The sequence below is a fragment of the Micropterus salmoides genome, unplaced genomic scaffold, assembly GCF_014851395.1.
Source record: "Micropterus salmoides isolate LMB-PRFRI ecotype aquatic unplaced genomic scaffold, ASM1485139v1 Ms_hic_scaffold_14, whole genome shotgun sequence".
NCBI lineage: Eukaryota > Metazoa > Chordata > Actinopteri > Centrarchiformes > Centrarchidae > Micropterus > Micropterus salmoides.
Window position 1 is genome coordinate 10130945 of NW_024040485.1, and position 24343 is coordinate 10155287.

General features: G+C 39.7%; 5 protein-coding genes across 8 annotated transcripts; 2 read left to right on the top strand and 3 right to left on the bottom strand.

Moving 5' to 3' along the window:
- Nucleotide 1: 1 nt before the first annotated feature.
- Nucleotides 2–8026, bottom strand: yipf1 (Yip1 domain family, member 1). 2 transcript variants are annotated; one of them, XM_038717559.1, is made up of 10 exons: nucleotides 7890–8026; nucleotides 6977–7095; nucleotides 6657–6814; nucleotides 6456–6536; nucleotides 6253–6340; nucleotides 5959–6075; nucleotides 5700–5866; nucleotides 1725–1907; nucleotides 939–1045; nucleotides 2–631 (listed from the first exon to the last, which is right to left on the bottom strand). In XM_038717559.1, the coding sequence occupies exons 2-9, from the start codon at nucleotides 7008–7010 to the stop codon at nucleotides 959–961; spliced, it is 915 nt and encodes a 304-aa protein (XP_038573487.1). In that variant the 5' UTR covers nucleotides 7011–7095; nucleotides 7890–8026; the 3' UTR covers nucleotides 2–631; nucleotides 939–958. The 2 variants fall into 2 exon arrangements, with proteins under 2 accessions (XP_038573487.1, XP_038573486.1); XM_038717558.1 differs by lacking the exon at nucleotides 7890–8026 and adding an exon at nucleotides 7353–7501.
- On the top strand, nucleotides 7950–9967 carry lrrc42 (leucine rich repeat containing 42). Of its 2 annotated transcripts, none has more exons than XM_038717555.1 (7): nucleotides 7950–8377; nucleotides 8463–8594; nucleotides 8682–8800; nucleotides 8905–8990; nucleotides 9072–9185; nucleotides 9319–9403; nucleotides 9507–9964. In XM_038717555.1, the coding sequence occupies exons 1-7, from the start codon at nucleotides 7989–7991 to the stop codon at nucleotides 9800–9802; spliced, it is 1221 nt and encodes a 406-aa protein (XP_038573483.1). In that variant the 5' UTR covers nucleotides 7950–7988; the 3' UTR covers nucleotides 9803–9964. The 2 variants fall into 2 exon arrangements, with proteins under 2 accessions (XP_038573483.1, XP_038573482.1); XM_038717554.1 differs by having other exon boundaries at nucleotides 7989–8377; nucleotides 8679–8800; nucleotides 9507–9967.
- Nucleotides 9968–10734: 767 nt separating this feature from the next.
- tmem59 (transmembrane protein 59) lies at nucleotides 10735–15870 on the bottom strand. Of its 2 annotated transcripts, none has more exons than XM_038717556.1 (8): nucleotides 15664–15870; nucleotides 15331–15436; nucleotides 15048–15142; nucleotides 14697–14849; nucleotides 14493–14565; nucleotides 12775–12898; nucleotides 12543–12660; nucleotides 10735–11470 (listed from the first exon to the last, which is right to left on the bottom strand). In XM_038717556.1, exons 1-8 carry the CDS (start codon nucleotides 15817–15819, stop codon nucleotides 11318–11320), a joined length of 978 nt encoding a protein of 325 aa, XP_038573484.1. In that variant the 5' UTR covers nucleotides 15820–15870; the 3' UTR covers nucleotides 10735–11317. The 2 variants fall into 2 exon arrangements, with proteins under 2 accessions (XP_038573484.1, XP_038573485.1); XM_038717557.1 differs by having other exon boundaries at nucleotides 14493–14535; nucleotides 15664–15869.
- Nucleotides 15871–16866: 996 nt separating this feature from the next.
- tceanc2 (transcription elongation factor A (SII) N-terminal and central domain containing 2) lies at nucleotides 16867–19568 on the top strand. The gene is made up of 4 exons (XM_038717564.1): nucleotides 16867–17607; nucleotides 17710–17851; nucleotides 18156–18349; nucleotides 19030–19568. Exons 1-4 carry the CDS (start codon nucleotides 17509–17511, stop codon nucleotides 19216–19218), a joined length of 624 nt encoding a protein of 207 aa, XP_038573492.1. The 5' UTR covers nucleotides 16867–17508; the 3' UTR covers nucleotides 19219–19568.
- A 154-nt stretch (nucleotides 19569–19722) lies between these two features.
- On the bottom strand, nucleotides 19723–23621 carry cdcp2 (CUB domain containing protein 2). The gene is made up of 6 exons (XM_038719366.1): nucleotides 23555–23621; nucleotides 22987–23334; nucleotides 22024–22365; nucleotides 20612–20965; nucleotides 20175–20353; nucleotides 19723–20028 (listed from the first exon to the last, which is right to left on the bottom strand). The coding sequence occupies exons 1-6, from the start codon at nucleotides 23619–23621 to the stop codon at nucleotides 19723–19725; spliced, it is 1596 nt and encodes a 531-aa protein (XP_038575294.1).
- Between the last annotated feature and the right edge of the window lie 722 nt (nucleotides 23622–24343).

The following is a 24343-nucleotide window of genomic DNA, read 5'->3' on the forward strand; positions in this document are numbered from 1 at the left end:
GTCCCACAAAGATGTTTTATTTTTTCCCATGAAACACTTAGAGAACGGCCAATTTCATACATTTTACCAAATGTAATTTATCACAATAAAAACAAATTAATAAAAAATGTGTTACAGAAGTTGTAAATACCTTTGACATTTAGAATGAGTCTTTGGCATTAGTTGAGGGCACTTGCGGTTATATCAGTTGGAGGAAAATACAATAACTATATTTGTACATAATAAGTCCAAACCTTGAATATCTCACCAACACCTATAATTGTTGTGCTGTTCAGTAAGTAAACTAGCCACTTCCCATTAAAGGAATATAAAAAATGCATAACAAAGTACCATTGATGCCACCAACAGTACTGCACAGACTGGTTATCTAAATATTTCAACGAAAGAGCTATAAAGCAGAGAACTGCCATACTAAAAGAGATCTTATGTGCTGTGTGACACAACACCCATCCCAATAGAAATAACATAATTGGTACTAGTGTTTGTTTTCAGAGGTCACGCAGGTGAACCAAGCATACACACTGGGTTTTAAGGTCTTAAGCCAGAATGTCAGAATGCAGGTGAAATCCAGACGACCCATTACTTCATCAGCACAGCAACCCGATTCTCTTTAACAAGGCAACAGGAGAACCTGCAATTTAAAAAAAGAATAATGTGCTTTGGGAAGGAGAAATCATGTAAAGGAAGTCCGGTGTCAGATGTTCCACTCAAGCAGGATAAAAAAAACAAAAAAAAAAAAAACACACACACCACTAAGATAGGCCTAACAATGTACAGCTGCTACTGAAATATTATCATTCTTGATACAATTGATTGTAAATAGAAAAACAAGAAACCATTCACGTACAAGGTGGAGGAATATAACTTACATGTATCAGTTTATAAGTGTATTTGTATGGGATCACAGCTTAAAAAGCTTCTGTGTCAATATTTTTTACCTTTAGACAATGAAAGGCTTTCAAGTCGAAGACGGTGCCTTGGTTACATCTGTTGCAGCACTGTTGTCAACTTGTAATACTGGTTGTGGTTTACTAAAGAAATAGGCCTGAAAACAAAAAACAACAATTACAGTAATAAGAGAAACTACTAATCAATCAAGAACTAGAGCCGGTGTGTCTGTGAGAAAGTGTGCAGCAAATGTTCAGTGTTACAGGAGAGAATACAGCATTCCTGCAACCCATTCATCTTGGTCAGCCTTCAGACATGGGCTCACTTTGTAGACTAATTACATGAATGTGACTAGACATACGATACCTGTGTGGACCTGACAGTACTCACAATAAGAAGTGCACTAACAGCGTGCTCTCACACCAGTTAGAAAATGCGGTCAAAGTTTCCAAAGAAGAGAGTCTCCTCAGAGGGAGTTAACTTGACACTATCAGGTCTAGTAATTTCCCAGAAACACACAGGGAGCGACACGAAAAAATGTCCGTGTAGTGTAGTGTCTGTGATTGACACAGACAAGTTAGGTCACGGCTTGGCCACGCTACTGACATCATTGAGGACAAATGAGAGTGAGTCAGTCATTGTGGCTATGTATACCAAGACGGACAGGCAGCAGGAAGCAACTGGATTAGTGAAGATGTAGTTTGCCAAAGCTGGACAATGAATGCTGTATCTTATTTCTCTAAACAGAGTCATTTTCCATATCTCTCAGATTTGTAATTAAAGCTAAAAGTAACGTTACGTAAAAGCAGCATCATAGGTTTAGCAAGCGTACTTACCTTACAACCAACAGCAAGCAGAACGTTGAGCACAACAATGGCAGACATGATTGTTATGATAACTTTGGGGTGGTCATCCCTGACTGCAGGCCAGAAAGTCATCACCAGCACTGAGCCGGAGAGGCACAGAGCCACCACGATGGAGCACCACCTCAGCCATTCATATGGGAGGATCCCCACGACCTTGAGTAGGAAACAACAGCATATTATCTCATGTTATGAGAGCTATTACAGACAATCAACGCTCTAAATGTATTCATGGTACGGGGGAAATAATTACTCATCAGCTGTCAGGATGTGTAACATGTAGCAGACACATTACATTGTGATGAAAGGTAACTATATAGTTTTATATGCATAATTCATACAGTGTTCTAAAAATCAATTTACACAGTATATTGAAAAATTCACCACATGCTGTGCTGTGGTTTTCTGAGCTGAGCTTCTACTGTTAATATTGTCACACCTGGTTGTCTTCATCATTTTTTAAAAGAATAATGTTTGTCTGCTGATGCTAGGGCTGGACAATAAAACAATCACAATTATTGCAATATAATTTTTTTCAATAACAATTTAACAAACGTTCAATAAATGTTCACTTAAATAATACACTTAAATCATACACAAATTAGGACTTAATTTTTTTTATTAAGATGTTTATTTTGTTGAGGAAAAAGGACTGAAAAAAGCGTTTACTTAATTTTACTCATGCATATTTGTTGACAAAGACTTATCATAATTGTTTTGAATTGTTCTGCCTAAGACTTGGGAAGTGATCCACTGTTTGGCCTCAAGTGTGGAAAATAAAGAAGAGTTTAAACCACAATTAACCATCTGGTTTCTTCAACTTTCACTCAGGAGCCAAAATCTGCCTCGAAAGAAATAACGATTTGATACTTATCGTAAATATCGAAAGATTAGACACTTTTTATCGTGATAATATTTTTGGCCATATCGTCCAGCCGTAGCTGATGCACAATATACGTAGCTGAGAAGCCACTCTAAATGGGTCAGGGTAGCTTCTAAAAAAAAACCTAAACTGTCAAGAGCCAAATATTATTATTATTATTAACAGGTGAATGTTATCAAAATGTTCAGGAGAAGGCTGGTGAAATCCTATGAAAAGAACAAATCCAACAGTTAATTGATCCTAAGACGTTTTGTCTGTGTACCCAAGACTTTAAAGCCATTAAAAAGCCAATAGTGAGACACACTGTTTCATTATCATAACCATGGTCACTAGTTTATTTGAGTTGATCCCACATACACTATGGGCCTGATTTACTAAAAGTTTGCGTGAGTAAAAACATGCGGAAACTTGATATCAGCAGCAAATTAACACTTAGGCTGATCTGCGCGCAGAATGACGTCTTTCAAAAGTGCAAGATAGCACTTCATGTTCATTTAGTACTTTTGCCTTATTGAATATGCAATTTGGAGCGTTTCAATTTTATTGTGCAAAGTAGTGGGAGGGAAACATGCAAATACATTTATTTACTACACGAAATGTGATCTACCAAGCCTAAACACAATTTCATGTGAGTGCAACAGCATCTGTATTTAATATGTTTGGAAGGAAGGTGAAAACCTCCAAGTGTTGCGCAGAGATGGCTGCTGCAATATTAGATAATATTATTCTATATCCAATGTATTGAAATACCATTATTTTATTTTTTCAATGAACTAAATTAATTGAATGGGGGTTTTCTTGTATTTTCCTTAAGCTTTGGCAATACTGTTGTATTAACATTCATGCAAATAAAGCAAATTTTGTTTCGACCTGACTTCTTTTCTCCGTGAGATGGAAGAATTTAGAATGTTGCTTGGCGCTGCAGAGATCCCCCAGCTGCAGTGCATGGATCACACGTAAAATTCATCCAGCTACAGGGAACGATCACCAACTGTTTACAGCGCTGGTCGTAATAGCGACACAACCAATTGTAGGTCTTGGAGAGAGAATGGGACGGCCAGGGCCAGAGGATCGCGGAGCAACCGGGCATGGTGCGGACAGTCTGCGATTCTTCCCTCTGGCTGGATGAAGCACGATCTGCACGTATTTCCTCACGTCTGAGTCATTGCAGCATACTGTATCTGATTCTGCTGGGGTTTCCCAAAGCAGTTTTTCAGGTGTGCTGTCCCAAGTACTTAGTGCAATCTCAGGCAGGATGGACAGGTACATACGATTTCCATATACGCACTGAACGATGTTGACGATGGATGGATAGATATTCGGGATGTTAGTAAATCGGGCCCTATATGGACAACAGTACTGGGACACCCCTGTCCCAATACTTTTGGCAGGGGCTGTTTTTTAATGGTGTCTTTCTTAAGGGAAACATTAATGCTACAACAGACAATTTTAGACAACAGTTCTTCTAACAGTTTGTGTTTGGCCTTTTCCTCTTTCAGTGTGATAATGCCCCTGTGCACAAAGCCAGCTCCATAAAGAAATGGTTTTCCCAGTTTGGTGTGGAAGAACTTGACTGGCCCGCTCAGAGCCCTGACCTCAACCAAATCAAACACCTTAGGGATGAACTAGAACGGAGATTGTGAGCCAGGCCCTCTTGTCTCACATCAGTGTTTGACCTCACAAATACTCTTCCGGATGAACTGACCAAAATGAGCTACAACAGAAAATGGAAAAGCAGAGTTTAAAAACATTAGGGTCAGGCTGAAAAGTTCAGAGACTAAAGAGTCAAAGGTCTTTGCTGAAGTGCAAGTAAATGTAAAAAGTAACCGACTCGTTCCATAGTAGTAGTACTAGTACCCAGGCCACAGACGCTAAGACCGGGAAGAAGAAGATGCCACAGCCCTGTACGCGGGTGAAAGAGTAGACGGAGATGACAACGAAGCCAGAGATAGTGCAGCTGAACGGTAGATATGCGTCTAAATGTCTTAATACAACATATTATCAGAATTTAACAGTGAAATGCAAATGCTGTTGGTCAACTACTGTTTTGTAAATGTACCAAAAAGAAAGAACTGAGGTAAAGAGTACAGTAACAGTGTGTTCAAACCGGCTAATGGAAAAACTAAAATCTGATGCTTAGTGTTAGTAAAGCTCTACATTTAACTGTCCTGTGGGGATTTTGTAGGAAATAAATCACTTTAGTAGGTATCAGTGATTTACTGTTTTTATTTTGCTTAAAGAAGCATTTTGTGTTGCCATTCATTCACTTGATATGAAATAGTGGCGATGTTGCTGTTTACATTTATTCATTTAGCTGAGGCTTTTATCCAAAGCGACTTACAACTGCTATATATGTCATAGCTTGTACGCCTCTGGAGCAACTAGGGGTTAAGTGTCTTGCTCAGGGACACATTGGTGTCTCACAGTGGATTTGAACACAGGTCTCTCACACCAAACGTGTCTTATCGACTGCGCCACCACCAGGTTGCCGATCGGTGCTGCTCCCTTATGTTACGTTTTATGTTTGGAGAGGTGTCCAACCAGCTGACCCTGAGCAGCAGTTAGACAGTTCTCTGTCTCAGTGAGGATTGTGGATATTTTTGTCTTTTTATCTCGAGGCTTCGTGTGGTGTGAGGTAGTTCAATCATGTCAATTTCAGTGTGTGTTCTGCAGCCTTTTTAAAGTAGTACTGCCATAGTGATCAATGGCTGTGATGCTGATAGGAGGTTGTATGAGAGGCTGGTCCTCTTTGTACGTGCGTGCATTAGCAGGGCAGCCATGGTGGACCATTCTGGTGGGCTGGTCTGGATCAAAGTCCAGGGCCATTTTTTACTCCCAGTCTGTCCCTGGTACATTATGTATACGTCTTCAGTAGAAACCAATTGGCTTGGGTCTGAGCACCCCAGCCAGGGAGACGAACTTGGAAAGTCTAGAAAGACGGACTAACATGTTTTGACTGAAAATGCAACATGCCCTGTAGCATATGAAGTAGAGCAGTGAATGTTATAAACCGTTACACCTGTTATTCTGGGACAAACAATTCAGCCTCCTCCTAAGCCACTTACCTCTGCTGGAATGTAAATTGCAAGAGAATAGCCATACACACAGACGATCTCCATAAAAGAGTATGACACTAAGTTCATGATCTTGTTGTTTCTCCACAGCAGGAAACCCCAGAGGGCAAGGGGCACCAACCAAGCATAGCTGAAGATCGCTGTTGCAGCTATGGTCACTGGAAAGCACAGCAAATTCAAAAATAATATGTACAGTTTCCGCTCACATTCAACCTTAACAAGAGAGCCAGGATTACCAAAGAGCCCTTACCCTTTTGAAACTCTGGGGTGTACTTATAATCCGGGTCACCTAAGTGCACCAGAAAGTTTGATATGTTTCCACAGATGGCAAGGGCAAACACAAGAGTGGTACAAATCCAAAAGGGTCCTGAAAGCACAAGAAGGCGGCATTAGAACGTCAGTTTTGGTTTCTTTAAACAACATTCATTACAAATATTACAAACTTTACGCTACAGTACAGAACCAGAACACAGTTTTCTCTTATTTGCCAAACCAAAAAATGTCTAATAACCTCAAATTGGGACACGATTTTTAAAGTACTAACCATAAAGATCAGGATTTCCACGAAGGTAGACGTGAATAAAGTTCTTTCCAGGCCACGGCACCACTGATCCAATGATCCTTTCCTTCACCTGAATGAAATGTTCATTACCATCACATATACAAAGTTACTTTTGTTCAGAAGCACTCCATAGACCAAGGCAATTCATCACAGTGGTTAAAAGTCATTAAAATAATTTTTATTACATGATGGGTCTCGATGTCAAAAAATCTTTGGTAGTACTCAAACGTCCAGAAAGGGACACTTTTCTTTTGCCCAGAGAGAAGCTTCAATAGAAAAAATGGGGAAAATGGAAAAAAACAAAATGAATATTCGATGCAAAAACATTTAACAGAAATATATCAAAATATTCACTCATTCTCCATATGTGTTAGTCTTGTTCAGACCTCTGTCTTGTCATCACTGGCTAGTGGGTCCTCGTCACCACCATCAGGAGTGAAACCAGCAGCTTTTCTCTGCTTCTCTGGCTTGACATCTTCATCTTCAATACTAATAGTGGTTGCATATCTGTTGGCTTCCAACAGATTGCCGGCTTCTTCAAATTCTAATTTCATTGCATGGATAAAGAGAAAATATGAATCAAAGGTTTTGACAGTTTATTTGAGTGAACTCATTTGTTGCTACCAGTGCATCGCAGGGAGAAACTCTAACATCAATTAAGTAACTTAATTTCTTAATCACACAAAAGACTGTAGAGGATATTCACCCTGAAATTGAAATGGATCATTTGTCGACGCCATTTACACTCTCAGTAACAGGTTTCGTCTCTTAGGAACTTATAGGCAAGTTAATGTTTCACTGAGGCAACAACCCAGTCTTAAAAACCTGCGAAGAAAAGAGACTTTTAGCTTCCAAGCAAACTATTCCTTCCCTGTGTGTTGGTTTAAAACGTTGTAAACTATGAGCAGTACAGCACAAAAAACAATGTTATAACGTTAAGTTAGCATTAGTTAGCTACCAAGTCAATACTTGCCAGCTTCAAATCAACTAATAACATTAGGAATGACACATACAAAATACCAAGAGCATCGGTTGTATTATAAAACTCAATGTACAGATTTCTGCAAACAATGCATGCTTACCAAATTATCTTCCAAAACTCATGAAAATCATTTCACTTGACTTCCCTAAGCTAGGTTAGCGTTGCGTGGAACAGGACATCCCAGCCATGTAAACAAGCCTTTTTCCTGTGGCTAAACATTTTCAAAGTAATTGTTTATTTGTTAAACCGTACCACTTTTTTAAAAATAAATTTAACATATAATTGACCGCGGCATGATAGTTTACTAGTCATGTTTCAAAAAATATATTTAGGTGAAATTATTGCTACGTATTTTGTATTATGGTGTAGTGAGACGAGTTTTTATTAGTAGTGGACTTTTATTTTGAAGTTAGCTAGCAAAGCCCACAACTATGATGTGATGACTTAACGGCTGGCTACAACAAGGAACTCTTAAGTACGAGTAAAAATATGGGATATAACTTGACGTACTATGCGGAATAAGACGAGAAACGATAACTGATAATAAAATAGTCCTACTTTAAACTTAGAGATCCTTTTGGTCTTGGTTTTAGCTCACTCAACAACCATAGATTAGCTAACAAGCGAGCTAACTCACCGTCAATGTCAGTATAATGCTTAGCTGGCTAGCTGACCAAACGTGCCCAAGTTAAGAGTTTTGTCCTTCTCACAGGAAAAGGAAACGTGTGACCTTAGTATGGACAATAGCACCATTTATGTCCGAGAAAGAGGCAATCTTCGTCGTGTCAGCGACATAGTTCTGGCACAGCCACGGCCAGTGTCATCATGCAGAAGGACAAATCCGTTTGTGCTGAGAAAAGAGCACTTCATATTCACCTACAATGCAGAGGGGAGTCTGAGATACACCACAAAATCTCTCTTTGACATCACTCTTTTATTCGTAGCTGACAACATTCACCATGTGGACTCTCTGGTGGGCTTCCCTGAACAAATAGGAGACAGACTTTTTGCAGCCGCAGAGGAGAATCGTGTTTTTTTAAACGCAGACGTTTCACCGAAAGCGCTGCAGTTATTCAGCGATGCATATGGGGAGATGGTGCTCGGATCCCTCTGCCTGAGAAATAGGTACGTTATAGTGCCAGTATGTCTCCAGCCTCCCAGTTTGTGCTGCCAGAGGGAACAACATCTCATGTCCCTTTCATTTCTCCAGATTTCCACTCTTGCATGAGAGGATGGATGAAATAAAAACATTTCATAGCCTGAAGTCTCTGGATCTGTTTGGCTGCAGACTTGGTGATGATCATGAGATATTCCTGCATCTAACATCCAGCCCACTGGCAAGGTAGTACCTGATTTCTCAGTCCCAAAGACATGTTGTGGAAAATTGAAGGAGGATGTTACTAACACTTTTGCCTTTCTTCTTCAGCAGCCTAATTCAGCTTTTCATTGGTGGTAACAGTCTGTCAGATGTCGGCCTACAAAGATTGACTGCACCTATCCGAATGATGAGGAAGGGACTGGGCTGTCTTCAGTTCCTTGATGTTTCCTGTTAGTGACCTAAATAATATCATACTGTAGCGGCAGCAAAAATACCACCATCTCCAAATTTAGAGAATTTAGATAAAGATGTTATTATTGTGTTTCTCATACAGATAACCCTATCTCAGAGAGGGCTCTCAGATACCTCACATGCCTCCCCAAACTTGAAAAACTTGATATTTCTGGGACCAGTTTGAAGGTAAGACAGTAATTGTAGCACTTGGCTGTAGCCTATTGTGATGCTGACCTCCAATAAATGCGATGTAATGTATACCTCCAGCTTGGCACGGCATTGAAGACGAACATAAGGGACCTGTTGGGGCTCATATATTCCGAGAAACCACTTGACGCTTTAGATCACTCGAGATGTAAAACACAAGGTTGGGCAGAGCAGGTAAATATTTTCAGATGCTGATGAAAGTAAGCATACGTTTATTTAATCTGAACAGCATTCTTTAATTATAGACTAAATGTTGCAGATGTAGTCCCGTTTTACATCTCAAACAAATGCATGGTCTCATTTTCAGGTTGTAAACCAGTGGGAAACAAATAGCTCACAAATGCTAAAACAGAAGAAAATTGACGAATCCAGAACATCAGCACTTCGCTTTTGTAAGTTAATATTACATTACATTCCTATTTGTAATACACAATTTTGTACTTTTTTAAATGTATCACACATTATCTAAGTTTTAAAAGTGTTTTTGTTCTCTAGTTGGCAGGCAGAAGTTTGTCAGAGATGTACTGAATGCGGCACCCTTGGTATGCGGGAGCGAGGAAGAGGCCAAGACAGAGAGACTGCATTTCTACAGACCTGCAGCAAACAGTCACATACCAGAGAAACAGACTCCTTCCACAGCAGCTACCCAAGCGATGCCTTCCTGGATCAACGTCAAAAAAAGGCAGCGTCCGTCAGAGAGGTGTGACAGTCTACATCAGGACCGCCCAACAAAACGTTTATCCTCACCATCTCTTACTGCGGAGGACATAGACTTGTTGAACAGCTATTGAGGAAGCATTCCACAAAGAGTAGAGAGAAGCACAAGCATGTCAAGTTATCAGGCAACATTTTTCCAAGATGATTGACACTGGTGAACTGTAAACACATTTCCTTGGAGGCAGGTGGTGTCATTTATATATTTTTACAAATAAAGTTTAGTATTTTGTATGTGTCCACTTTCTCGCTTGTTATTTTGCTGCTTCAGAAACGCAGAGGGGTGCTGTACACAGTTACCGATCATGCTATGTTAACAGAGTACTGCACCGATTTAGCCAAGTGCAGTCCACAGCTGGGGGTGTCAAGGTTGGAGAGCTAGCAAGAGACAGTTAGATTTTTAAAGTATCCCACCCCCTCCCTTCAGGCCTCCTCCTAAGCCACTCTCCCAAAAAACAATGTCATGCACAACAAAGGCACAGGCAGATAGTTGGCTGTGCTTATTATAGGGATGGGCAATACATTTCTAGGGTAGACAATAAATGAAATGCTCTAACACAAAAGTGAAAGTAATCCAACATATTTGGCTGTTGCATGACTGTGCCTACCTCTGCTGACCCGCATTTTGCATGAAAATTTATTTTGGGACGAGTGGCTTTGGACAGAGGCCTGAAGAGACGGGGTGGGACTCCAGCTTTAAGTGATCACATATTTTATTGCCAAAGAGGCAGTTCTGAGGATATTCAAACCAAAACAATTAGAAGCTAGGAAAATGGCACCTCGCAGCAGTCTAGCTTGAGCAAAGAATCGTACTGTAGTGTAGCTTGACTCAAAGAAACCTGTGATAGCATTTGTAAGATTAAGGCAAGGGATATTTTCTGACTCTGTCCCCATGGAAATAATTGCACTGGGTACTTTAATCCTCATTTCTTCCACATCCATTTTGCTTACTGTTAGCCATGTTAGCTTCAGTATATAATGATTGGGGAAAAAAGATCACACCCATGACTTCGCTCTATTGTATTTTATTCTGATCCATCATTCCAAGAACAGACAACAGTAAAGCAGGGAATGGCCTACTGTTTGCACCGTCACCATTAAGATTAAGAACATAGAACTTTATTGTAAAATTCAATATAACCTGGAAATCACTGCAGTAGAAATGTGAGAGCAAACAGGGAGAGTCTGCAATATTTGCACAACCTATTCGACCAAAGTTTGGGGGTTTGGGGTGAAACCTCTCACTTCAAGTCACAAATAGTTTATTTAAACATTATTCAATAAAATAAGCAGACCCAACAAAGAGCTAATGCAAACAAAATAACAATCCCCAAACCTATTTGTACGGCCATCACTATACTATAATGCCTCAATCATACCAATATACAGAAAAAACACCTTTTCACCACTCAAAATTAAAAGCTTCAAAAAGACGAGACATTATCAGTAATACAAAATGTTCTGTAATTAGTTCCGTTTAACCACATGAAGCACAGGTCTCGTGCCAAAGGATTGTTGTTGTTTTGTTTTTTTAAATCAACTACAAATTATATATAAAGGAGGATTTCCCTTCTCTGCTACAGCTTTGGCTTCTAGATGTCAGACTGGCCCAGGTTCACTTTGGAAGGGAGTGGGCCAGCCTCTTCCTCTGGCCCTTTAGAGGTGATGATCAGGAGGGAGGATGCTGGATATGGAGTCAGTTTCTGTTCCTTCATGTACTCTTTGTCACCATATATACTCAATTTCTGAAAGGAGAAAACAAGAATTTTTTTGGCTTTTAACATTGCCAACATAAACAAAACTCAAGTGACAATACTGAAATATGGAAAAGATTGAATGCACAGGTCCCCGTAAAAAGGCAATTATACGTTTAACACTTCTTTTATACAGTTAAAAAACAAACAAGATATAATGTTTAGCGGTGCTGGTATTTAGAGTGTAAGGTGGCCGATACATAATGCCGATGTCAAAACAAAGAAAAGTCACGTATAATTCCATTTTTCCATGCAGAGGACAATTTAATATGGTTATCTTAGCCAGTGACGTGCTGTTTAGAAAAAAAAAAATACACTGGGTTTTGCTGTAGATTTCAGAATGTGAATGGTGTTTAAGGTAGAGTGGGGTAGTTTATCAGAAGTGAAATCATTCAACTGCATTATTCTATACAGTATAACTAGATATTTAGCCAGTAATGTTTTTGCCGGAGTGGCAAGTTATTTAATTTGTAACAAATGTATCTTCCATAAAGTTTTAACAGAGCTCTGTCTCTACATCACAGTAACAACTTTATGTCCATTAACTGCCTGAAGGTTAGCTAGTGTTTGGAAGGGAGAGGCAGGGAGAGGAGAGGCAGCAGGCTCTTGTCACTGTGTGCTGCAATTTAGAGTGTTTTTCCACTGGTGTTTTTGAGGGCGTGTCAGACTAGCTGCTTGGCGAGCATTATGACGTGCATTATACTGTCACATCACAGCACAGAAAGGGAAACGGCTGGACTACAAACAAGCTGTTTTCAAGCAGTTCGGAGCAGTGTTTTCTGTGGGATGTGGGAACTCCCTTTGGACTGGACTTTGGGCTTTTTCACTTTGCACAAAAAAGATTTATAACTCAATAAAAAGGTCTGCAGACATTTTTTGTTTATCATGAATGCAGGCATCGGCCGATGCAGATTGTCTCTGAATGCCAGATATCGGCCCAATTAACTGGCCGACTACAAGCAAATCACCCCCCCCCCAAAAAAAGCAATCAATCATAAGGAGTACAAAAACAAAACTACAGCACCCTGAAATGACAGGGTCATTTACATGGGACAGAACTTACTTCAGCAGGTACATACTGGTCTACAGCAGTTGCCACAGTGGCACAGCAGATCCAGATCAGGACCAGCACAGACAGGATCAGAGTTGTGGTTAGGATCCAACCTGGTAGCCAAGGGCTCCTGAGGTGAGAAGTACAAATTCTTCTAAGCTGATGAGGTTCCATGGGGATTAGAACCTAGGTGGCATGCCCTACTAAGCAAGTTAAACAATTTACATTACATGTACTAACAAACCTTGAAAGACAGCTGAAGAGATTGTATTCATCATCATAGCTGCGGTCCCCGGTCATATCTCTGTCCCTCTCCTGGATAAAAGTGCGATGGTATTCTTTGTAAATTGGGCGGCTCAACCCAGGGACTTGAAAATGAAAAATAACAATTACTTGACATGCACATATTTGTTTAGTTTCCCTTGTTGTATTGCAAGACTAACTGATTGTGTTTGAAATATAGCCTTGATGAAGGTGTCTTTAAGAATGCTGGTATTATTCTATATTTTCCTCTCTGCCAACAAATTCAATAGAAAGACCAAAAACCAACAACATGTTTGTTAGCCTCATAATACTTTCTGCTGCACAACCCTGTCAGTGGGAATTAAGGGGCCAGTGTACTCCGTCAGAACTGCTTGTTCACCTTTCCAACATCGGATTAGGGGGGGTGGTTGTGTCTGACCATTTCTGTAATTTCCAAAATCTACGAACTCACATTCACACCGATTTCACACGTGTTTGGTCAGCCATACATTGGAGGGGAAAAGCACGGGTTTGACCTTCTCTCTCAAGATCCTTTTTTTTTAAGTCCGGTCACAACTATTTGTCACTTTTCATGTGACCAAGAGATACATCTACGCATTAAATTATCTTCTCATATTTAGATACCTGCACTTGTATGGACATTTCACTCCACCTCTACCTGTAAGCTATGCTTTATTTAAAATTACATCGAGGACCGCAAGCTTTCCAGGTGATTTTGTTATTATTAATGTGTGAGTGTTTTCTTTAACAATTTACTTTAATAATTAGAGAGGGTGCTGTCAGTAATTTTTAACATTTCCATGTGCACAGTAATGTCACAGCAAATATCATGGGACATTTAAACAAAACTAAAAACTGTTTTATTAACTTGACAGGACAGGAAACTCTCCAGAGGAAACACAATTAAAGTTTTAGCTTCTGAAATAAATATTCTTAGACAGCTCTGTTGGGGCTCAGGATTTATCAAGGGAACAGTTGCTTTACTTAGCCTACTTAACAGTTTCACTGTATGAACCTGGACTGTGTGAGAGACCGTTTGGATGTGTAGAACACAAAGCATTAATTAACATCAGATCCTGTCCGATCCTGTTAGCGTGTTGGGAGATTTAAATTATAAAATGATTTGCTGCTGTGCCTCTTGTGTAAATGAGCACAGCATCTCTCTTAATGGGGAGACGCTTCACCCCATTTCACCCACCAGCAACCCATCCGCTGTTAATCATAATGTTAATTTGTATGACCCAGCCCGGCCAATCCGCAGATTTAACAGAGACCCGCTTGCATCCAGGCTTTCACACAAAATCTCCATGGCAAATGTGAGCCTCATTGATGGAAAGCTCTGGTTGCTATAGGATGGGCACAGCTTTGTGCATCTTTTTGTGATAGGCCACACCCCCTTTTATCCAATGGCATGAACACAAACAGTCACACACGCACACATACACAGCCAAATTTCAGCCTCCTAGGGCAAAGCTGTGGCATGTGCATCACAAAAAAAAGGAACCTTACCTAAGAGCAATTATATGGCTCATGTATGTATTTTGGGGGCATCAATTGAGGACTATGGCACAGAGGTCTAGAATAAATCCAGTTCTCATTGTTGGTTTAGGTTTTTTGTAAGATTTCTTGACAATAACTACAGAATATCAGCAATTCATCCTTTCAGTGGATTTGAACAAAATTGAGTGGATGGCTTACAGCTCTTCTGTGGCTCCTCTTTAACTTCTTTTTCGACGTCAACCTGGGAGAAAAACTTGACTTGTGGTTCAGTCTGTTAAACAGAACACAGGATGGGATTTCTAACAGAGCTCTTCCTTAAATTTACCCAGTAACAGGATCAACTGTGTTTACATACAGAATGTTAGATTAGACCTCACCTAGTGTTTTCCCCCCCTACTATACCTGGAAAATGACAACTTTGCCATCATCAGCCTGGAGGTAAAATGTCCATGTTGACGTGATGAAGCTGTGGGCCTGACTCATTACATCCTCCCAAAGTCCTCTGACCAGAGTCAGGGGGTACAGCAGGTGAATCCTAGGCATCATGGCCTCCAACTGAAAAAAAAATCAGTTACAGGCACTACAATTTAATTGTTTAGTTCATTTTACAATGAAGCACCAAAGTATTATTCAGATTCCCCAGCATGGTAAAGCCTGTCCTACATATATAGCAAGGTGAATTTAGTGAAAATAAAAGCCTGGGCTAGTAATTGACATTTTTCGTACACACACACACGTGTAATATTTACATACCTGCTCATGCCGTTGCTCCGCAAATGGAAGCTGATTCTGACAGCCCAGGTTGCATGCATAGTGCTCATCAGACTGGGTGTAGGCTTCCCGGCAGGCTACAGATGGAGGTGGTGAGAGGTAACAGATGGTAAAACATGATTACGGATAAAAAAAATAAAAAATAAAAAAATGAGGAAGAGGTGGTTTGAGCGTCCACTTATTATAGATGTTTAAACATGGGCACTGATAATATGCAAAGCACAGAGGTGAATTAAATAGGCTAAAGGCTCAATATATCGCTTACTTGATTCACACTCAGATTTGGTCTGATTCAGATCTTCGCCATCACGAACAAACTGACAAATGGAGAACAGACGGCAGCCTCTCTGACAGGCATAGAGTTCCTCTTCCTGCAAAACAAACCAGAGTACCAGCTGACACGACAAACGACGGTTACTTAGGCTACTTACAACTTTTACATAAGTCACAAGCTCTCCAAACAGTATTTAATTAAACCGAAAACGTAGTAACAAAATCAAGTAACGTTATACAGACCCACTTTTGCTTCGCTGACTTACCAAACCTTGGCTAGCGCTAACGTTACCAGACATTACTTTCCTCGATGATGAATACTCACCCGTGGGTACGTATGCAAACTGTATGTCATTTCACATGACTTATGACAGGACGCTGTGTTTCCCAAAACGCTATCAAACACATCTGAAGACGCTGATGTGCACGCAAGCAGGACGGACAGTCCCAAAATACAGACAAAGAAGGAAAGAGTCCCCATTTTGCCTGCGAAAACCTAAACAAACGTCACGCTCTTCTTCCTCCTCCTTAATCGGGTTGTTATCTCGCGAGGACTCTGCCTCACGCGAGACGACTCCTAAATGTTTTGCTATGTTGAAGTGCTCCTCGTAAACTCAGGTCATAATAGACGGAGGTTCAAATACTCCAACAATACACAGCGTGAAAATGCCGTATTTTGTTGTTGGATCTAACCCTTTCTTGTTATATTAACTTTTAGCATGCTAGACCCCCCCATTGGAAATAATTTATATTGACAGTTAGATGAATTTTAGTTCTCTGTACCACACCTCAATTTTATGCCTACAACATTGTGTTGATTTTGTTTTCTTTTTTCTGGATTTGGGGTATAATTGTAGCCTGTAATTTCTTACGTGATTGTGTTATTATGTAATCAAATCAAAGTATACAGATGTTCTTTCTACAGAATGCAGAGTATTATCTGAGTTGACAATCTTTATTATATCCACAACAAAGGGAAAGAAACCATAGACACACAATATTAATAGTTATACATAAATTAAAGCTGCATTTGATTGTGAAATACATAATATGTACAAGTGAATGCCAACAATTTCCTGCAGTTCACTGGTTTTGATTCCCAGACATGTCTCCTAAATAGAGATGTAAAATAGGATTTTACTCGATAAGAGCTGTTGTTAGGTGCCTGAGTAAACAGGAGTTATTCTATAACTACATTCAGTAGCAGTTGTTGAGCCTGCAAACAAGCTAAAAACCTTGTGTTTGGCAAATGGATTGTTGACAATGACACAATCTTGAAAGTGACATTATGAAATAGTGTCACTGGTTAAAATCGCATGAAAAGAAGAAGAACAAACAATTTGGAGATAAAACTACATATATTATGTAAAAGGAAACTCAAAATAAATATTATCTATCACTGTGAGAATAAGTATAATGGAATTACATGTTGGGTTGTTAAATTATTTTGTAGTTCATTGTTATTTATTTTGTTGTATTTTTTCATATGATTGTTTACCTAGTTGGGTTGGGGCCTCCATATGCAGAGGTGTTGAAGTGATGAAGGACATGTAGGTAGATAGGTAGATTTATTTTGTCACAATTTTATAGGTTATAGAGTGAAATTGAGTTTGAAATTGAGTGGATACAGGGCTATTTCATCAGATAGCAAAACACTTGAAATAATAGGAGGATTTAATGTAGTAGGAAAGTAACCGTTCTGATCTACAATCCGGAAAGTGGCGGGAATGCACCCAAAAGGTGTTTGCCAACCGACAATAAACAAAAAAGGGGAAAAAAGGAAGAAGAAAGAAAAAGGGCCTACCATTCTGTTATTTCCGACAGCATCTAAAGGTAACATGCAGCTACTGTTTAGCCACCATAGTTACTCAGCAGTAGCTAGCTATAACAAACGTTTGTCACAGTTTTGGGTTATAAAGGAAATTATTAATTAGTGGATTACTGAAGCATGACTTGAACCAAGCCAGCACTATGTTACATGTATTTAATTCAAACGAAAATTGGAGTTAACGTTGACAAGGTCACGTTAGCTAACTTATCTGTAGATAGCACCAGTTGTCTTTGGTCGACAGGAAATTACCTTCAATTGTAAACTTAACTGTTTAATAACTAGTTTGTCAAAAAACAAACAAAAAAAACAACCAGCCTGACAGGTAATTTGTATTTGGAGATGGACAAGTTTGTAGTGCGGCTTCCAAAGGGGGACACACCTAAAAAAACGAATAGCAACGACAAAGTGTACAAACAAACTACAATTGAATCTTTACGGGTGAGTTTACCGCGCTATCAGTAACTTACTGATGATCAGACAAAGTCAATGTGAAAATTGACATATTTACTTAGTGATCCATTGCCTTTCTGTTTCTCACAGAGGGTGGTTGTGATTGAAGATATAATGCGCTACAAGTCCATCTTGGAGCTGCCAGAACAGAGCAAAGACAACCTGCTGACTGCCCTGACAGAGCTGGGCAAGAAGATCCCATCCAGGGAGGTGCTCAAGTCCACAAAAATAGGTAGACTGAGGAAAACATAATTTTAAGATTGTTTTTTTTGTTGTTGTTGTTGTTTTTTTTTTACAATTTGCTCATTGCTATGCTAATAGATCACTGTGTAGACTGCTGACACATTTACATTTTAGTGTCATACTGCAAGGTTATACGTCCTGAGTTGGCTTTCACTGCATTGTTTCAGCAGCATTATAACTCAAAAAAGCAGAAAGCTATCAGCATTGTGTTTACCTCATACATGGCAGGCCCTTTATTAAATTCACAGTACACTAATTAGTTAAACACATTATGAAACTCTCTCTCCTCTAAGGTCACACTGTAAACAAAATGCGAAAGCATCTGGACCCTGAGGTGAGTTCAGTGGCAGCAAAGGTTTACACTGACTGGAGGACATTCATTGAGGAGAATTCCAATAAGCCGGTTATTGAAGTGCGCTCTGACAAACAATCTGAAGGACTCAGGAGCAACGCCAGAAGACTAATGTCTGAGGCCTTGGAGGTCAAGGTGAGAAAGAGCATCTCAGTGAAGTCCAATTGTAAAGGCAGATGTGTACTTCTGTTAATTTCAATTAAATTACATTGTCTTTATTGGCATAATGTTTTTAGTTCAAACATTTTGCCAAAGCAGGAAGTCACATAAATAATAAAATGGAATGTAAATTACTGATGGAATTTTATTGTTTATTACATATATATCTGTTGTGATATGATGGGAATATAAAATGATGGAGAAGCTACAGTATGTGGTCAATATGAATGTAGAAAACGCAGCTGGAGTCCCATTTTCGGTTTTGTATGGCATTAAAAAAAAAAAAAAAAAAATCACATCCAGCGCCTTGCAGTTTAATGTTTCCTTCCTTGTCAGAAAACATGCTTTATGTTGTAGATGTTTGAAGACCTTTACTAAATCAATAATGTCTGCTTAAAATTCAGCTCACATGATCCTTGCATCAAGCAGCACTTTAAAAAAAAAAAAAAAAAGTTTAATTGAATGCATATATATTCCACAAGCAAAAACTATTTAGTAAGGCCAACTGAGCCCTGTCATATTGCATCAAAACCTTTTTTCATCGTTTCACTTGTGTCAGAAAAATATAGTTATATTGGCTGTGAGTCCACTGACATGTTTTTAAATATCGGTTTGCTCATATGTATGTTCTTTTTATTTTCTTATCCTGACTACAGGAGGATTCTGGCCTTATAGACAACCTTGAGAGGGAAGTGTTTCACCAGAGCTCCCGTTTAGTCAGCAGCTCATACAGACGCACTATTAGAGCGCTAGTTTTTGCCTTTAAACACCACCCTGATATCAGAATTCAAGTGAAGGACAGCACAATAACAGTCAACCAGCTGGTTTCTAAATACAAGAAGTAGCTGACGATGAATTACGCTGAGCCTCCGACAGCATATTGAAGATGTCTGGTTGGTTTTATTTGAAGGTTGTCAATGTTTTTTGATGAATACACATTTAAGTTTTTATTTTATTTTATTAAATCTTGATTTTCTGGAAAGGAGATATAAAACATTTTCACACTTTGTGGCACATCAGCAACCTTACACTTTTTTATGCATGTAAATTATTGTCATGAATATGTAATTTATTGTTGGTGGTGATGATAATGCCATTCCTCTGGAACCATGAAGTTTTGCGTGATAGGGGCTGTTTTTATACTGTTGAACATTTTTATACAAAATATGATTGAAAATATGAAAACTAAAGCATTGGAGTCCTTTCTTTGTTGGATAAGACTATCTCAGTATATTGATCTATGTCTATATCTCTCTCTCTCTATCTATCTCTATCTATCTATATATAGATATATAGATATATCTATATATAGATATATAGATATATCTATATGTGTATATATATATAAACTAAAGCAGCACCAGCCAAACAATAGCAATCACCATGAGAATAACAGCCAGAACACAGATGCTGATGAAGACAACATCACTCAGGTCATGAGGTACAGAGTCTGGATCCCCTGCGTTGCCATTACTGTCATTGTCAGTTTGCTGGGCCTGCTCCTCAAGACGTCGCTCCTCTGCTGAAATGATGGACACTGATGCTATCTTCCGCAGGGCATCGCATATCACCTTATATTCTTGCACATTCTGCTGCTTCCCGTCTGAGAAATCAATGTAGAGTTTGTTTACCAGCACGGTGATGTTTCGATGTTTCTGTAAGGGATCATGAGTTACAGTATTAATAGAAGCAAGTCCCAAATGTCTTGTTACAAATCAACACTTGAAAACGACAGCTAAAGTATGGTAAATTATGCCTATGATGGTGTACTAGTGAGTGATATGAGACTGTGGCTAGTCACCTGGCCAGCAGTTCCACAGTTGACAAACTGAGCAAGTATTTTATATGAGGTCGCTGTCAACTGGGCCGCACAGGTTGGGTTTCCCAGGTAGATGCTCTCACGGTCCAGCTGAGGTAAGGACTGCTGGGGTATCAAGATGGTGAATTCTGATCTTGTGCAGCTAACGTTTACAGGTACAACTTGGATTATGGGGGGGAGGGACAAAAGACACTGTTCACACTTTCTGGAAGAGCAGCGTATATAAGAATGTCACGGGAAAGAGTTGTTTGTAGAGATAAACATTAGCCATTCTGAGTCTTAATAAGAGTATAGCTGAGATTTAGAATGAATATTGTAAGCAGTACGGAGTGTATGACTTAAACCTACAGCACCAACAGAATGAGTAGAACTTAAAATTATGGAGTTATGAATCACATACCTACACAGGGAGCATTTACCTCCAAGATAAGAAGCAGTGAACCCTCTATGAGCTTCGTTTCTGTCTGTGCTGAGTACCACCAGCAACTTGTTGCCCTTTGAGATGAGGGAGGGAGGTTGCTCCCTGCCGCACCAGCGTCCCAGCAGGGTGTCCGTCTGACTGTCCCCGTCATAAACTGCAACAAAGTCGTAGTCACACTTGCCTGAGAGACTGTTGCGGCCCTCCAAGTCCATGATGGGGAAGAAGAGTTTGATGCGGTATCCAGCTGCCAGAGTTATGCTCCAGTGGCAGTTGATGTTGTTTGGGTAGATGTTTGGAAATTGCGGGCTGCTGAAGTTGCCACTTATAGCTGACAGGAACTGCTGGCATTCCCCTGTTAAAGTACAGTGATCAGTTCAGTATTTCAGGATGCTGCATCCACTGTTTGATACAGGCAAGTCTCAGAAAAGCAAATGTTTATGTTCATAGCAGATATGTCGTTAAAGTCTCTAGCAAAAAAACCCCCAAAACTCCTTCATAGTTTAAAGGAATAGTTCCACATTTAGGGGGGAAATGCTTATTTGCTTTCTTGCTAAGAATTAGAGCCAGCAGCTGCTAAGCATAGCTTAACATAAAGACTGGAAACAGAAACAGCTAGCCTTGGCCTGGATAAGAAATAGCTTCAGTTTTTCTACAGATTAAACAAACAAGTTGTTAAACTGTTTCCCTGTTTCCAATCTCTTTGCTAAGATAAGCAGATTTCCCTTATATATCAACATAAAAATAAAATGACATTACTTTTGCAAATATTTAAAAGTGAAGATTAAATTCAGCTTTTAGGTAGTAAATTGTGTCGGCGTCATTTTGCAACTATAAGAATTTTTATCCTTTTGCCAATCAATTTATGATCAACAACGTCAAATGTGGACAGTCATCATCAGCTCTTGGATTCCAGTCTGCGTTTTGGCTTGAACACTCAAGTGCTTTGACTTTGTGGACTTTTATCCTTGTTGAGGATGGTGTGAGATGGGTGATGAGCTCTGCTCTACCCAGAGATAGTGCTTTGCGTTGTAGCAGAAGTGTTCAATTTTCATTTCATCAGATGACAGGATCTTTTGTGTCAAGTTCTAGGTCTTTCATGTGCCTCGTTTCAAGCTTCCACTATGATGCAAGGTGTTTTTTCTTCTCGCCACTTACATGAGCCTAATCATACATCCAATTGTTTCCTATTGTTAAAGTCCAACTGTTTTTTTCGGCAAACAATTTTGTAGCCATCTGTAGGTTTCACTGTGGACTGCTCCTTAGATTTCATGGCAGCTTTTCTGTTCTTAACAGCTGAATGAAGGATTTTTGCAAATAAAGAAAAAAATTGTAAGTCGCTTTGGATAAAAGCGTCAGCTAAACGAGTAAATCTCAATGTAATGTAAATGTAATCACACCAAACTTTCCTACCTGAGTAATAGTAGGCCTTGAAGCCACGCCCACCAATGTTGAAGTCAGACTTGAAGACTACCAGAAGCTGGTTGGAGGTGGTGACTATGTTGGGGGGTTTATCTGCCCCGCAGTATTTGCCCAGGTGGCGGTGGGTAACTGTCGGGCCATCAAACAGAGCGACAAAGTCAAAATTACATCCATCATTGTTTTCCAGTTGGAAGTCCAAGAAGACCAAGGTGACCACACTGGTGTTGGACACGTGGATGGCCCAAGAGCAGTCTGCGTTGTTGCTGTACTCCTGAGGGTAGCCTGGACTGGAGATTACACCTGATAGGCCAGTTAAGACTCCACCACACATATCTAGAGAGGACAGAAGGCAAACTCAGATGCACCTTATATACAGTATGTGTATATGTATATACTGTACATGTTTTTGAAAAGCAGTAAAACTACAGATGACAGTTAAGGGGTACAGCGGCCTCTAGAGAGCATAGTATTCTGGACAGCACTGGGAAACGGAACTCGTTTATGTGGCAATCTGAAAAACAACTAGGCTCAATGTGCAACATTGGAAGTACATTAGTTACATTGTTTCCTACATCTTCATAGTTAACGCTGCGCTTCAGATATTCAAGGTCCCCAGAGGATAAATTCTAATGACTTTAGTGATCCCCAATTTCCCCTAGCACCACCATGAGAGTAACCTGGTTTTTGCTGAAATATTTCAACAAGTATTGGATGGATTGCTGTGGAATTTGGTACACACCCAGATGATTAACTGTAATAACTTAGATCCCCTGTCTTTTCATCTAGCACTGTCAAGGGACCATTAGGCCAAATGCCTGTTTAGTGCTAATGAACACACGTCAGGATGTTTTATCTAAAAGCCACGAGTTATGGTATTGCCAGAATAAATCAGCTCCAGTTTTGGGCAGTTAGCCAACTGAGCCCTGTCATATTGCATCAAATATAATGTGTTACCTTTTCTGTAGCCAACACTGAAGCCCCTGTAGGCCACATGGCGGTCTGAATGGAAGATGATGGACATGACGTTCCAAGAAGATGTAAACTGTGGAGGGGAGATGTCACCACAAAATGTCCCAAGGAGGTTACCCTCATCCTCAGATACGCCATTGTAGATCTTGATGTAGTCATAAGCACAGCTGGCATGGTACTCCAGCTCAAAGTGGTGAAAGGTGAGGAGGACAGAGGAACCCTCTGCCACCACAATTAGCCAGGAACAGTCAATGTTGTACGGATACAGGCCTGGGAAGTTTGGACTGGAGACATTGCCAGATGGAGCAGAAAGGATTCCTCCACATTTGACACCTTATAATTACAAGCAAAAATTGAATTAAAAAGATACTGAAAATGTTTATGGCTCATTCCTTCCTTCCTTATTTATCTGACTATTTTCTAGCCACCTGATAGAAACCTGAGACTGAGCAATTGAGGCACAAGTTTCTCTGTATATATACAGTACCTGCAAGATAGAACACTTCCATCAAATTTAAGCTTTGCTCCATCAAGATAACAAATAGAAACTTACCTTTTGTAGAAACAGCCTTGTGAACAAGCAGTAGCATATGAATCAGTATAGCCACCCTGAGACTCATGTTGTTATTGTTGATTTGGCTTTTGTCACGCCTCAGCTCCGTTACCAGCAGAGACAAACAACGGCTGTGTCAGAGCTAGAGCCTTGAGACATCAGCAGTGATGCCTGCAGAGGTAATAGGACTTTGAAAAATTCATTCACAGCCTGAATGAGGAACCCGATATCTACCTAGGCCACACTTAGCCCTTCTCACTAAATTTTAATGACTGATATCCAATGAGCATGAGTGGCTTGTCAGGACACTGATGCAATACATTTTTAATGATTGTCACACACACACACACATTGAACACCAGATGCAAGTGGAGTTGATAAGAGACAGACATAAAGAAGGAGAGGGAGGATAATCACATTTGTCACTAATATTAATGGCTTAATTAGAGTAATGTGAGGGAGAGAAGAAGAAGATCCCAGAATTATTGATGTCACAGAGTAAGGGGCACAGTGTAGCCTTTTCTTTTTCTATCTGTAAAAGCAGCTTATGTCTGACACAAAGACATCAACATCTTAATTTTGAATGGGGATGTGCTGTATATCAGTGAAGAAATGCACAGGTATGTCAGATTACAGTATGAATAAAATGATAACTATCTCCCTTTACTGAATGGTAGCATCAAATGCTGCAACTACATGAACTACACAGTCACAGAATCAATGATCTTTTTTTTTTGTCAAATACATATTAGTGTTTGCAGATGTGCATAACCTATTCTTTGGCAATCT